The sequence below is a fragment of the Aulostomus chinensis genome, chromosome 18 (assembly GCF_037954235.1).
Source record: "Aulostomus chinensis isolate RoL2024-O1b breed Wild chromosome 18, RoL_Achi_v1.0, whole genome shotgun sequence".
NCBI classification, from domain to species: Eukaryota; Metazoa; Chordata; class Actinopteri; order Syngnathiformes; family Aulostomidae; genus Aulostomus; species Aulostomus chinensis.
This window is the reverse complement of record NC_141337.1, coordinates 19,965,979-19,980,942: the sequence shown is the minus strand read 5'-3', so window position 1 is coordinate 19,980,942 and position 14,964 is coordinate 19,965,979. Positions and strand designations below refer to the sequence as shown.

The 14,964-nt window shown below is 47.4% G+C and overlaps 1 protein-coding gene across 3 annotated transcripts; it reads left to right on the top strand.

Moving 5' to 3' along the window:
* The first annotated feature begins 383 nt into the window (after window positions 1–383).
* glyr1 (glyoxylate reductase 1 homolog (Arabidopsis)) lies at window positions 384–14,410 on the top strand. Of its 3 annotated transcripts, XR_015110210.1 has the most exons (17): window positions 384–499; window positions 1,739–1,775; window positions 1,875–1,954; window positions 2,041–2,179; window positions 2,856–2,966; window positions 4,400–4,483; window positions 7,165–7,218; window positions 8,257–8,307; window positions 8,433–8,506; window positions 8,764–8,863; window positions 9,363–9,473; window positions 9,546–9,647; window positions 9,791–9,953; window positions 10,311–10,490; window positions 10,600–10,724; window positions 12,355–12,496; window positions 14,072–14,410. XR_015110210.1 is itself a non-coding variant. In XM_086186004.1 (16 exons), exons 1-16 carry the CDS (start codon window positions 462–464, stop codon window positions 12,427–12,429), a joined length of 1,524 nt encoding a protein of 507 aa, XP_086042130.1. In that variant the 5' UTR covers window positions 384–461; the 3' UTR covers window positions 12,430–14,047. The 3 variants fall into 3 exon arrangements, 2 of the variants coding, with proteins under 2 accessions (XP_086042130.1, XP_086042131.1); XM_086186004.1 differs by lacking the exon at window positions 14,072–14,410 and having other exon boundaries at window positions 12,355–14,047; XM_086186005.1 differs by lacking the exons at window positions 4,400–4,483; window positions 14,072–14,410 and having other exon boundaries at window positions 12,355–14,047.
* Window positions 14,411–14,964: the final 554 nt, after the last annotated feature.

Genomic DNA, 14,964 nt, shown 5'->3' with positions numbered 1-14,964 from the left:
GCCGTCTTCCTAACCGCGGTGCTGTCACAAGCTCCATCCAGACGCCCTTTTACAGTCTAAAACCATTGTGGAATAAATCGTTAATTTTTTTCCTTCAAACATGATGAGGACTGCAAAGCTTGATAACATCTAAAAACTTCATAGGCAGTTTCTCATGGTTTGGTCACAGTTTCTACATTAAAGCTGCAATAACATTTTGTCTCTGCCTTGTTACTGAAATAAGACACCATCTTGAGTCCGTTTTGCTCCGGATCGAAAAATAAATGTGCCGTGTCTTTGTCTACAGACGTCCCGTCTGGCTCAGTTTGCTGTGGGATTCATTCTTCTCCATCGAAACCCGAACCCTGATCTCTGTGACTCCGTGTGAACGTGAGTGACCGCTTCTCCCCGATTCTCTCGCGAGACCTGGCAACGCTGCTCGAGTCCCCTCATTCAGTGCGACGTTTTATTAAAGTTGCAAGATGGCGACGGTACATCTGAGGATTGGGGATCTGGTGTGGTGAGATAACCTCTACTTATGGTCGAATGACGCATTTTCTAAGAAATGTTTTACTTTACTTCTATTTGCGCTGTATTGAGCAGTTAGCGTGAAATTAATGGTGAGAAGTGGCCTTAATCGACGCTGGTCGTGCTAGTGTTAGCTCACCGCTATGGGTAGTTGATGCACAACACAACAACTCGCTAGCGTAGCTGACTCAGCCGAGCTAGCGTCAGCTGCTGGCTAGCTTCAGCTGGTAGCCAGCGTTAGCGGACGGGAAGTCATCAGATCTAGAGAGAAACGACGATTAATGATCGCTCTAACCGGTTATTTGCAGACATTTTTACATCGCAGTGCTTTATTGTTGATTTCCGCGGTCTTTGACGTGCTAAATGTTGTTAGAACAGCCATGAGAGGACGAGCTGTGCTGCGTAGCCTCAGCGGATGTACGCTGTCGGGGCTCCGCTCGCCCTCCGCTTCTCATCCCGCATATTCAAAGCCGGAGATGTATTGGTGTTCTGGTGCGGGATCCTTTAACTCGGGTGATTCCCCTGTCGGAACGGCGTCTCGCACACCGCCTGGGACGGGGAATAACAATATTGAAACTGGCGGCTGCGTTGAACCCTGAGGTGAGCCTCCCGCACCTGTTACTCAAGCTGCGACTATCAGTGACTCTACTGTACTCTAATGTGACTTCACCATCGAGCTGAAGCTGGAAGATGTTGTTGTGAGGAAGCGCGTCAAGCCTGCGACCACCCACAGCAAAGGTGAGACGGTGCACCTGCAGCGCAGCGACCCGCCGAGGCTCTCTGGTACAGGCAGCGCTGCGCTTCCATCGGCTTGTACATCGTTACTCCGCTTCTCCCTGGTCAGTGGTGGTGCTGCTGAAGAGCAGCTGGATATTTGATGCCGCTTCCTCACCTCTACCACAACAAGCAGTGCACCGTGTTCTTCAAACACTCCTTTCATTTAACAAAGGAATCCAACTGTGTTCCAATCCTAACGTGTGTCAGTGCAGTGAGCTAGTCAGGATCTAGAGTCAGCTAAAACTGGGCAGTTTTCTTTTTCAAGCACAGGATTTGTGATCCTAGGTAAAAGAAGGAGGTTTGCCACCTTAACTGTTCAGCTGCTGTTTAGGCAAAAGGAAGCCCTGATGGTGCAGATCAGTTAAGGGAAGTCAAGAGTCCTCCGCCTTAAATCATGGGGTTAATCAAGCGTGTTGTCTGTGTACTGGGGCTAACCCTGCCGCTCTAATTCCAGGGGGAAGCTTGGTCGTTACCCACCATGGCCAGGAAAGGTAAGATGGGAAGATGTGTCATGGGCTCCTTGAAGAGGAAAAGCATCTTAGATTTTGACAGCAAACATCATCACACTAAAACGTTGGCTCACGTTTCAGATAGTAAGTCCTCCCAAGGACCTGAAGAAGCCAAGGGGCAAAAAATGCCATTTTGTCAAATTCTTTGGAACTGAAGACCAGTGAGTAAAGATGGGCAAGTACTTGTTCTGAGTCAACCCACATGCTTTCCTCCACTGAATGTGTCATAGCCGTGTTCCTTCTCTAGTGCCTGGATCAAGGTGGAACAGCTGAAGCCCTATCATGCCCACAAAGAGGAGATGATCAAAATCAATAAAGGCAAGCGCTTCCAGCAGGCTGTGGATGCAGTAGAGGACTTCCTGAAGAAAGCCAAGGGCAAAGACCAGGTGAGGAGCTGCACCAAATACAAGAATCTGAGGCTTGGGAGGTTGAGGGGTGTCATGGAGGACATGATGACCAGAAGGGAGAAGCTGAGCTGCAGAAGGACACTTGAAACACAAGACGATCCCTGAGATTGAATTGCTCTGAGCATGACACAGAGATGAGATGTAACTCATAATGGTTGTCTTGATGACCTAATTTAAGTCATGCCAATGTCTGTGGAACATTTACTCCATTAGTGTAGCTGTCATTCCTGCTGTTCCCCCCTTTTATCACTTGGAAGCACGAGAGCTGCCCTCGTTGATGACAGAAGTTGGATGACCGGTCCAGAAGCAACTCTTCAAACTTCACCGTGTCAGTCAACTTGCTACGTTTTTTGTTTTTTGTCTGTTATTTACACAAAGGAGGACATGGAGACAGCAAGGCAAGACAACAAGGTTTTACAAACACAGAACTGCCTCTCAAGTAGCCAAGGAAAAGTGCTGCTTTAATGGGAAGTTCTGCTCGGTGCAGAGGATGAAGTTTTTAGGTACAGTTAGTTTATCGACTGTGACTCAGATAAATTGGCCATGACTATCACCACATTCCACAACCAGTCCATACACACCCGTGGAGTTCCCTCCATTTGTCTTTAACACTGACTCTAGTCAACATCTCTCCACTGTCTGTATTTCTTTACAGAACGCTGATGGGAAAGGTGATGCAAAAGGGAAAAAGACCCCTAACAAGCCACTGAAAATACTGGAGGAGGATGATGAGGATCTCAGTGCCTTGAAGGACCCGTCTGAGAAGGTCAGGAAGACTGGACACGTTCAAATCTTTCTTGTTCTGTCAAACATCAGTTAAGGAGTTTCCTTTAAAATGCAGTGTGTGGAGTGTCCAGTGAAAGAGCTGAAGTGACAGAATTACAGAAGGTTCGCTTGTAACAGTATCGGCAAGACTGAAAAATGTCCACTTTTTATTTATGAATGTTCAACTCGTGCTTATGCAGGCTAAAATAGTTGACTTGCAGTCTCTGGAGCTTTGGTTGTAGGAAAGTGTCCAGGGCACCAATGATCCCAGCCTGCCCAGAACAGTGTCCCCCTCCCTAACAGTAATGGGCAGCGCTGGTCCCATGGCTCGCTTCTGTTGCTGGTGGTCCCATACCCAAGCCTCATGTGTGCCTTGCAGGACAAGTTCCTATAGCTGTGAGGGCCAAGCACAGTGTCTGTGAGGTTTTAAACCACAAGTCCCTTTCTTCATTTCTCTCTGTGGTCCATGCAGTTCCAGCAGAGCAGTGATAAAAAAAACTCCCAGTGTGCAGTTGATCCAACAGCTGTCACCCAGACTTCTAATCAACTCTATTTTATGAACCCCAGAAGGACGCATCTATCTGATTGAAGCCTGCAGTCTTAGTTGGTAACATCTGGATCCCTGTGGGTCCAGCTAGGTAGCATAGCTGCTGTCACGCTGCTGCTGGAGCCGACCACGGCCAGTCAAGACAATTCCTGACAATCCATCAGACACATTGCGGTGTCGCTCTGCTAAAAAGTGTATCCAGTCTATTTTTTTGAAGCCGTGTCAAGCTGCGTGGACCAGCTTGATCAAGCAGAGCAGCAGGTTCGACACCCGTTTATTTTCAAAGTCCAATAACTTGTCAGACCCTCAATCATATGTGACATGACCACAACAAGGTGGACAGTGCTGACACCAGGCCAGAAATAAATGGTTGTCTGCTTCATCTTAGACTTCAAACAGTCGGGGGACTGTGTCGTCTCTGCAGACTACAGTCCAACAAACAGGGCAGTCACGGCCATGATGAAAGAGACTACAAGTTATCGCCATGGAAGCACATGAGTGGAGGAAATTGATCAAATCGAGTGTAGACGATACTCTGCAATGCCCCATTAGGGGTATCAAGCCGTGTGGAGGGCAGATCAACCACAGCCAGCCCTGATGGGGCCCAGGTCACCCAAAGGTGCAGCAGCGGTGGCAGGCTTACTTGCCACAAAACTAAGATCTGTGCCATCTCACTGAAGAGTCATTTCATTTGCAAAATCCCAATCTTTACATACTGGAGGTCATTTTGTTTTCTCAGCCAGGTTGTGAGATGTTGGTGGTCAACACTGTCCCCTCAGTGAAGCAGTGTCGTATTAGAATCATGTCCCTCTGCAGCAGGTGGGGACCTCTTCAGATTCACCCTCTGACGTGAAAGGTGAATGTATGTGTCTCTCTCCTCCTTAAAGGACTTAACTGACTCTGACCCCGAGCCGTCCACTATTGAGAGGCTGGGGGCTGGACCAGGCTCAGGATTCAAATGGGAAAACAGTGTAGGTGAACCCACCTCCCCACCCTTCTTCCCACCCACCCAGCCTGCCTTGCTGTTTCTACCTGACCTTAACCTTGGCTTTAATTACCAGCATCTGCAGACCTTTCCCTTCTCACCTTTGGTGCTCACTCTTGACCCTGAACCTGTTTGTTTGGCGTGTGCTCTTGAGGTGGTCACCAACTCGGCATACAGACACTCAGAAGGAGGCTCTGGGTTTGGTTCAGCTGACTTCCTGGGCAAGTCCTGGTTTCTGTGAGTCTTATGTATCCATGGGAGCTTACTAGCTCCTCAGGACCTGGGTTGATGACCACTTACCTCAAAATATCCTGAGGTAGGTTCACATTTCCAAGTCTGTCTTCAGTAATGAGATGTCATAAATACTGTCTGCTCTCTGTTTGTTGCTCTCCCCCCCTAGAGTGTGTATCTGTCCCACTGCTAGTTCACGCAGTTGTTTCTCTGCTTGGACAGCACAGTTAATTGTATTGTAAAATTGTGGTCAACATCAAAACCTCTATTCCATCTCATTTCTTAAGGACCACATTTATATTTGGGACAGAACAGGATCAAAACCAACTCCCTCCCGTCTGACTCCACACCCTCAGAGTTCAAGTGGTAGTTTTCAGTTCTGTCTGAAGGAGAGAGACAGAAAGCGTTCATGTGCCTTTGTGTAGATGAGTGGACAACAGACTTGGAAAAATGTGAACCTGCCCTTTAAAGTGTAAAGAAATGATGTGTCCTCAAAGAGGGAGCTGAGTCATTCACTGGTCTTCTACATGTAAGAGGAAACATTGTCAGCGGATGCGCATAAAGTGGACATTTTCAAAATATTGAAGTCAACAGGTTGATGGCTTTGGCCTTCTTGACTCCACCAAGGAGAACCAAAATATCATGGTTATCATTCTATAGTTAGAAGTGGCTGTTCCAGCTGATGCTGCAGCCTTGACTCAGATTCATACAACACGGTCAGCTGCAGCCGTTGTGGTCTGACAGAAGCAGCATATTTTTATGCCTCTGTTGACATTTGATGCCAAACTTCACCATTTCCTCCAGCTTGAAGTCTGGTAGATTCCTGTGTTGAATTGTGACAGCTAAAGTGAGACAGTGAAATGATCCCTGTGTTTGGGACACACAAGAACGTGGTCAGCAGTTTCCCCTTGCATTGGAAGATGGAGATGGTGGCGTTGTCTTTGGGTTGGAGTGACTTGAGTACAGCGTACCAGAAGCTTTGGTGCCTAAAGCTGTCTGGTCTCAGAGCGCCCGGCCACCATGTCACTGATCAACTCTCACCTCATGGTCCTTGAGGATGCTGTCCTACAATTCTGATACCAGTGTTTCCCACATATAGACTTTATTTGGGCGGCTCACTCAGCTAAATGGGAATTCCACTGGTTTCCCAGTTAAGGACTATCCCGCTCCAGCTCCATCCTCCCTGTTACACACGCCTGCATGTGTGTAAACTAATTCTGGAACAAGACATCTTAACACCAACTACCGTTAGCACGCGTGGGAATGAAGGTGAAACAGACCACCTGTTTGTGTTTTAGCACACGGACTGACAGACGTTAAGAGTCCTGTTGTTAGCCTGCTAGCTAACGAGGGAGCAGAGTTACAGTGAGTTAAAAGTGGAGTCAACGGCTCAGATCAAGTTTCCAACCTAAGGCCCTCCACTTGAACTCTTCCATCATGTTTGTCACTCCTTGTAGTTTCTTTGTCTCTCTGTTGAATTTTGACCTGCAACATGTTGCATCTACCATCAAAGGTTCAGCTAATCTGATAAAAGTTAGCTGATCAGCTAAATAATATTAATAGTTTTTGCTCACCAACATCATTAACCTTCCCATCCGTCCATGATATCTGACCACCATTTCTCAGTTAACAAGCCGTGCATGGCTCATTGGCACAAAAGCTATGTAACAGTAATTGCAAGTTGAATAGGCTTAAAACTGTAACCTTAAATTGAATGAATTCTTTCAGTTTAAAGTCAGCTGCAAGTGAAGAAGTCCCCTCACAGACTGGACGAACAACCAGGTTAAGACGTGTTTTCCTTCTTTCAGCCATGAAGAGACGTCGATCCAGACAGACCCTAAAAAGACTCTTTCAACACAGAAAGATTCATTGTGATGAATAGAGTTCATCAACTTTTTTGTCTAATTTATTCTGATCCAGCTCATCACGCCCTGCGTGGCCCCACCACTACAAGTAAATTCTCAACCTGTGGGAAGCACTGGATACCGAACGGTTGAATTCACAGAGAGCTGAGGATGTCTGTGTGTGCCTCTGAAGTTACGGCCCTGTGCTTTGTACATGTACTGGTACACAGGTAGTTTGGAAGTGAATGGAACACTCTGGTTATACAGGAACACTAATATGCTGCTTCTTCAAGCTGGGTGGGAAAGCCGTCAACACACACACACACACACACAAACACAGATCCATTTTGTTGTAGTTTGCTTGTCGTAGTTTGTAAGAAAATGACAACATTCCTCTACATTGTTGAAGGGGCGTGAAGTTATTCTTCATCCTCTCACCACTACCACACCGGGATGGAATGACATTTCCCAAGTGGTGGCACTTTGATCAGGACCCCAGTTGTCTTCTGATTGACTCATAAATGCTGGATTCTGTCAGAAAGGGGTTTCCTAAGAGAACTCGTTCCCACTTCTTCCCCGTCTTCTGTTGCAGCCGGTGAAGGATGACCCACATTTCCATCACTTCCTGCTCAGCCAGTCCGAGAAGGTAAGAGGAAGCGTCCTGACATTTTACCCTGTTCTGCTTTTGTGATGACTGCCTCTGTTTCCTGCCAGCATTTCATGCCTGGTCTTGTTTGTCAGTCGTCAAGGACGTCATAGTCCGGAGAGCATTAAGCTCTGGACCCCCTGGCGTGCCCAAGCTGAGAGTGTCAGTGCTGTGAAAGCTTCATTTTCATTCCAGATTGAAACACTGTTTTTGAAGCAGGGACAGCGTTTCTTTGAAGATGTCCTGAGCTTTTCAAATTAAAAATGCAGACTTGATGTTTGAGGATGTTTGGGCTAAACAGAACACTATTAAAGGGAAGATTGGGGGGGCTGAATACACAGCAGATGATGGGGTACCATGTGATGTTGGTCAGATGATGTCACGGTAGAACAGCCGCATCAGACTCAGTGCCGACCAACAGTGTGTGCGCGTCCCCAATGAAACACATTTGTCTGACAACAGAAATAAAATACACATAAATAAGAGCAAGTGTTTGATGAATTGGGCTCCATTGTTGTCAGCAAAGTCAGGTTTATTTGTGACACCAAACCCCAACCAAAGTTCTGTCCTGACTCTGTCCAAGTAGAGCAGGTCCAGCACCTCCCTCCTTCAATTAACCTCCACCCAACAATTCTCCATCAGCAAGCACATCCTGCAACAGCGAATGATACTCTGTGCTCTGCATTGTGATGTAAAGGCACACAACTTTGAAAGAAGAGGCTTTGTGTTGTGTTTACGTGTTGCTCCTAAAACCCACTGGGAACACAGTTGTGTTTTAACCGTCAGTCTGATTCTTGCCATGAGAGCTGGTAGTAATGAGCAGGCTGGCCCACAGCCCCTCGGGCTCACTGGTCTTCAAAGACTGGGACTGTGCATCGTTAGGAGTGCAATATGGAACAGCAGGCTCCCCGAGTCGGCCTCCTGGACCTCCTCAGTGCTGGATGCCTTCAGTCCTCACTCTGATGAGGTCATGGCCCCAGTAGAACATTGCATATTGTCTTGGCCTCCTGATAGATGGTTGTGTCCTCTTCCTCACAGCCAGCCTCATCGGTGGAACCCATTAGTAAGCGCCTGAAGATCATTGAAGAGGTAAATTATTTCAGGAGCTGTAATCAACACTTCTGGATACATCTTCATTATGATTTTCATTACATTTTGTATGATTGAGTTTCGGGAAGTCAGTGTTTGTCCTTTATGAGTTTGTGTTTGTGCAGGATGCAGGATCAACATCGATTCAAGCAGCAGACAGTACAGCCATCAATGGCAGCATCACACCCACAGATAAAAGGTATTGGCACACTGCAGCCCAGCCCTGACAAACACTACTAACGAGTAGATGTGCAGCTTTTAGCTGCAACACACCTCCCAGGATTCTTGGAGCCCATTTCTCTCTAGATGTTGTCATTGACTGAAGTTGGAATGGTTCGTTGGCCTGAGCTGAGGCCACAAAAACACACTAGATTTATTATGCTCACTTCATTTCAGGATTGTGGATTTTTCTTTGTCTGTGTTGTGATCAGTGTGTTGTGGACCTTTGCTCTTCAGGATAGGGTTCCTGGGCCTGGGGCTGATGGGTAGCGGTATCGTTTCTAATCTGTTGAAAATGGGTCATGTTGTCACAGTCTGGAACCGCACGGCAGAAAAGGTACTAGAAGTCAACACACTCACAGTCACCATGACAACTGCATCAACTCATGTAAACATTCACTGCTGATATTAAATGTCGTCAGATGTGACCGCTGGCGTGTCTGTCTGATGCAACCCAGCAGTATCCTCACTTTAATAGTTGGACCCTGAAGGGTTCATATCAGTAATGGATGGGTCATATATTGAAGAACCAAATAAGATGCACCCCAGAAACTGAGAAGGACCTGATAAGATTCTGTAAGGCTGTAAGTTTGCCAACACAATGCGGCAGTGTTTTTGTTTTGAAGGGTAATTATGTCTGCAGAAAACATTGTTGTTTTTCATTGCATTTTTTTCTGCCATTTGGAGCCTTGTACGTTTTCTAAAATAGCCAGAAACTCTCATTTAGTGTCCTTCTGAAATGAGCCACACAAGTGAGACGTCATGGAATTCTTGTACTTGGGATCAAATAGAATCCTTTGCATCGAAAGGTAAGTGATCTGTGTGCTGTGTTCCAGTGTGACCTGTTCATCCAGGAGGGCGCCAGGTTGGGTCGGACCCCTGCAGAGGTGGCTTCAATGTGCGATATCACCTTCTCCTGTGTCTCTGACCCAAAGGCTGCCAGAGATGTGAGTACCATGTCATCGACAGTAGCCGTATGCGTAGTGCTTCTTGGTAAATGTACTTATTCTTGTCTACAGTTGGTTTTGGGCCCCAGTGGAGTACTGCAGGGAATCAGGCCGGGCAAATGCTACGTGGAGATGAGCACCGTTGACCCGGAGACCATCACAGAGCTGTCACAGGTTTATGCTACTTCCACTCTTAGGATGCTCGGAGACTCGACCTGCTTGCACTGTCACAGCTTAGACTGTCTTTGGATGCAGTTGTCATTGTCAACAAAGTAGCACTGGTGTATTTTAATAGCCCTACCATGTTTGAATATCAGGTGATCACATCACGGGGGGGTCGTTTCCTGGAGGCACCAGTGGCAGGAAGCCAGCAGCTCTCTAATGATGGGATGCTGGTCATCCTGGCAGCTGGTGATCGAACAGTCTACGAGGACTGCAGCAGCTGTTTCCAGGCCATGGGCAAGACCTCCTTCTTCCTGGGTATGTCCATGCCCTGCACCTTAAACTGGCAGTAAGCACATTCCTTAGCCACTAGGGGGCAGCAGAGAGGAGTTGTTAAAGGGACTGACACGCTAGTGCTGTGTCAGCTGATATGCCGACGGTCATACACCAACAGTTGGCTGTGCAAGCTGTGATGAAGCAGCATTATCATTCGTTGGTGTCATGTCTGAATGTACAGTTGAGCAGCTGGAAGGCCTGTCCCCTGAAAGCTGGACAGGACTTGGCTGCAGTGTTCCACTCACACTCTGTGTCGTTCATCTCAGTTTGTTTTCCGACTTTGTGAAATGGAACGAGGCTCCAGTGAGCAGTAGAGGTTGTGTTGTAACTGTGTTCCAGGAGAAGCAGGGAATGCTGCGAGAATGATGCTGATCCTCAACATGGTGCAGGGCAGCTTCATGGCCACCATTGCTGAGGGGCTCACCCTGGCTCAGGCCACTGGCCAATCACAACAGACCTTCCTGGACATCCTGAGTCAGGGTCAGATGGCCAGCACCTTCGTGGACCAGAAATGCCAAAGTATCACATTCCTTTATTCACTGAGAACCAGTACTACCAGACAGTTTCAAATACAAATGTTTTTGATACAATAGTGTCAAGTTTAACTTGTGTTGTTGTTTTTATCCAGATATTTTACAGGGCAACTTTAAGCCTGACTACTATTTGAAACACATTCAGAAGGACCTGAGGCTAGCCATCTCCATGGGTGACATGGCCAACCATCCCACCCCGATGGCAGCTGCCGCCAACGAGGTACAACTGTGTCTTCTTTAGTGGCCTTTCCCTCGTCTCTCTGTTCGTTTCGGTCTGGGTACTGACAAAGCTCCTGGAGCTTTACCTGGAACGAGTCATCATCTAAGAGTTTGTGCCCCCTTTTCATGGATGTGTAGTGAGTTGGTTGCGTTTGTGCAAGATGTGATGGTGTCATGGTGGGTGGAGTCTTCATCACACGAAGAGGATGTGTGGCTCATTTGTGGTTTTCTTCCCAGAGCACTCAAATGTTTGGCTGAATGTCTGTTACTGGTCTCAATCTGTTGTGTCTGGTCAGACCTGTGATTAAAGAAGACAAAAGCCAGACACCTACGACTGTGGTCTGTGAGATCAGATCTCAGTCTTCCCGTGGGAGGCCCTCTAGGGTCCGGCCATGTAGGAATATGAGGGTGTCAGTAGTGAAGCATCACATAGGGACAATGACTTTGTTGCTTGTTGGGGGGACTTCCTCCCCCTGTCGTCTCAGCCACCTCCAGCTGTCTCACGTAGCAGGGACTCCCAGCCCTAACACGTCAGGGTCCTATGTACACCGTCCTGCCTGTGATTCAGCTATGTTGACATTGAAACACAGTTAGCGTGCTGGCTATACTGAGGCAGCTAAGCTACAAGTGATAGCCGCTTGATTGACAGATGCACTGACAGCAGCCTACAGAGCAGAAACGGCTGCTGATGTAGTAGAATGTCTTGGTTTAGCAGGAGTGGCCGTGGCCACCCCTGGCAGCGCTGCGGCCACCCTACTGGCCAACCCTGCGGCTGGGGAATGATTTGTTAAAACGTGGCTCTCACACAGAACATTGGTTCCGTTGCACTGCCGTTTCTGCACGGACGCATTTAGCTGTAGGACACAACTCGGCGGGAGCAGAGAGCAGGCGGGAGTGCTGCGGGAGAAATGAGACCGCGGCTGTGGAAAGAAGAAATGTAATGTTTTAATAGGACAGCATGAACGAGCTGATATTTTTATTAATATTTACATTCGTGGAGATTTCCTGTTAGGGTGACAGGCCTACTGTTACGAGGTCAAACAGTAAAAATCATCATAGTGAAAAAAAAGCCATTGAGACATGTGAGTGATGGTCTCACCCTGGCCACCCCAATGAAAAATTTCTGGCTCCGCCCTGTGGTCCGGCCAGTTCAATGGGATGATGAGCAGAACAAAAATCCCGCTGTATGGAAACTTTGAGGGGATCCGGGTCCTCAGACACAGAGGGTTTAAACGAGGATGGGAGGGTGGTCCAGGCCTCGGGGTGATGGACAGGAGCTGCTCTCGTGGGTTGACTCACGACTGTAGTAGTGTTCACTCACTTGTGGTCAAAGCAGCCCAGACACACACCACTGGCGTAGCAGGTCAGGGGACTGAGGCCTCTTTGTTCCCCAGTAATAAATCCTTTTAAAGGCTGGTAGGCTTCTTGGAGTGTTGGAATGCTCATGATTACAAGTTCTATGATGGTCCAGACAGGTGGGGACTCAGCTGCACCCTCAGGTGAAACATTCAGCAGGTTGGATGAGGTGCAGTGACGTTCTGCAGCCATGGTGTGTAGAGGGTCTTCTCCCTGCCTGAGATGAGCAGCATGTTCTCCGCTCCTCAGACACTTCTCTGCTGCTTCCTGTGCAGGTGTACAAGAGGGCGAAGGCACTGGACCAGTCGGACAACGACATCTCTGCAGTCTACAGGGCCTACATTCACTAGAGCCAGGTGTGATGTCGTCTGGACCACACCGTCTCCATCCCTCATCACGTCTCCTCCTCCTCACCATGTAACGAATGTTTGACATTTTTAATTCTTGTTTTCTTTCGTTTTGCACCGGCTACGTCACCAGCCCACACTGATGGGATTCTATTTCCTTTATTAGACGACCTTGAGCATTGCACTGACTAGACTGAGGGACGTAGGGGGCTCGTGCTGTACGCCAGGCGGTAGTACGACGACAGGGTGTTTGGTCCAGATGGATGGCTGTCAGCTTTTGTGGCTGCATAAACCCTTTTTTTCACGTGCAAATGATGAGTTAATTTAATACAGTGTGCTCTTTGCTTTTTCTGTTTTGTTTTACATATTTAGAATTCTGAGAGGGGGAACCCCGAGAACATGCCACTGCATTGCCTTAATATAGTAACCCCTGGAGTCCTCAGAAGTAGATTTATTTATTGATGTTTCTCTCTAGGTCGTCTTGGTGCAGTTGGGTCGTAACATATTTCTGTATTTGATGATTTCTGCTTTTACGTCGGTGTTGATGATCTTTCTGGAGGACGGACATGTGTTGAGGCCTTAAAATGCAGTAATAATTAGTATTTCTCATCAAGACTTTGCTTCATTCTTAAGTTTGGATGAGTTCTCATTTTTACTTTTGTTTTCCTTTTTAATATTTCAATCTGGACCCTGGCAAAGCCGCTTTTGAGTTGCATTTTAACTGTCGTCCATCATTGAGCCCCTGTGACATCCATGGATGACTTCTTTTCTGGTGTTGGAGATAAAAGTTGGTCTTTTTAAAACCTGCCCGAGACACATTTGCACCATTAAAACCCAAACAAATAAAACAGTTTTACCCGACGGGTGTCTGAGTGAAAGCTGTTGATGGGACCCAGCCAGTCTGATTGAGTGGGAACGTCCAAATTCAGCTGAAGGGTTTGTTTCCTAATCTGGACTCTAAACTGTTGGACCAGGATTCCAGCAGAGCAAAAAGATTCCTGGGAGAAACTGAGGGACAGCAGGTGGTCTCGGGACCCCCGTTGTCCTGCCTCTGTCAGTGACTGGTGGCGCCCAGGTGGAAGATTCAGCCTGGATTCAACTACTGGAAGTGTTGTCCTGAGAGTTGTGGGGAGGGAACATGGAGCACCTCCAGGAGGAAACACCCCTGAAGCTGTTGGGTTCTTGAAATCACAGTTTTTATCTGTTTCAACTGTAAATGTTACGGATCATTTTGCTGCATGCAGTGACTCCAACCATTTTGAGAGGACTTGTATTTGACAAATGTTAAGGTTTTTAATTTGCCCCCCCTAAAGGACTGTTTTTAGAAGATGTGTAAATAGCATATTAGTGAGGACAGTGTCTTCTCCATGTCCGTACGAGGGATTAATGACGACTGCTTTGGACTGAGACTCAACAGCGACTAACCTCTCCCTCCTACCACTGTCGAGTCTGAATGGTTCATGAATGTGACTCAGAATAATCGGGTTTATTCTCACAGCCGGTGACAATAATCAAGGAAGGAGGGCTTTGGCTTTGGGGGATATTTATGATTTTGTGTACATGTTGAAATATCCAGACTTTTGTGCTGTTTAATAAATCTTCTCCTGATTACTGAGCTGAAGCTCTGACTGGGTTCCTTCTGCAGGTCTCGGTTCTGGAGGACCAACCAGACTCGGACCCCCTTTCGAATCCCCCAAATTCAGAAGGGCTTGATGCTTGAGTGTAGGGATGGAAGTATACACTACTGCAGGGGTATACGCTGCTACTGCAGGGGTATATGGGGGGGTATATGCTACTACTACGCTGCTACTGCGGGGGTATACAGGGGTATATGCTGCTATTGCAGGGGTGTAAGTGAGTATATGCTGCTATTGCAGGGGTATACAGGGGTATATGCTGCTATTGTAGGGGTATACAGGGGTATATGCTGCTATTGTAGGGGTATACAGGGGTATATGCTGCTATTGTAGGGGTATATGTGAGTATATGCTGCTATTGTAGGGGTATACAGGGGTATATGCTGGCTGCTATTGTAGGGGTATATGTGAGTATATGCTGCTATTGCAGGGGTATACAGGGGTATATGCTGCTATTGCAGGGTTGTACGTGAGTATATGCTGCTATTGCAGGGGTATACAGGGGTATATGCTGCTATTGCAGGGGTGTACGTGAGTATATGCTGCTATTGCAGGGGTATAAGCTACTACTACTACAGGTGTATAAGCTCCTATTGCGGGGGTATACAGGGGTATAAGCTACTATTGCGGGGGTATACAGGGGTATAAACTACTATTGTGGGAGTATACAGGGGTATAAGCTACTATTGCGGGGGTATACAGGGGTATAAGCTACTATTGTGGGAGTATACAGGGGTATATGCTGCTACTGCGGGGGCATCAACGTCAGAGGTAAATGGGAGTCTGCTGTGGTCCGATCAGTGATCCTCTACCAGCTGTCAGCTCACACACAGCTTCTCTCAACAGTACTGTGTAAACTGTGTACTACTCTGTAGTACTACTCTGTGTACTCCAGGGGCTG

Coding starts and splice junctions, on each gene's coding strand:
- glyr1 (XM_086186004.1), top strand. CDS start 462: ATGGCGACGGTACATCTGAGGATTGGGGATCTGGTGTG. Junction 1,955..2,040: donor TTCTTTGGAACTGAAGACCA/GTGAGTAAAGAT, acceptor TTCCTTCTCTAG/TGCCTGGATCAAGGTGGAAC. Junction 4,484..7,164: donor GATTCAAATGGGAAAACAGT/GTAGGTGAACCC, acceptor CTTCTGTTGCAG/CCGGTGAAGGATGACCCACA.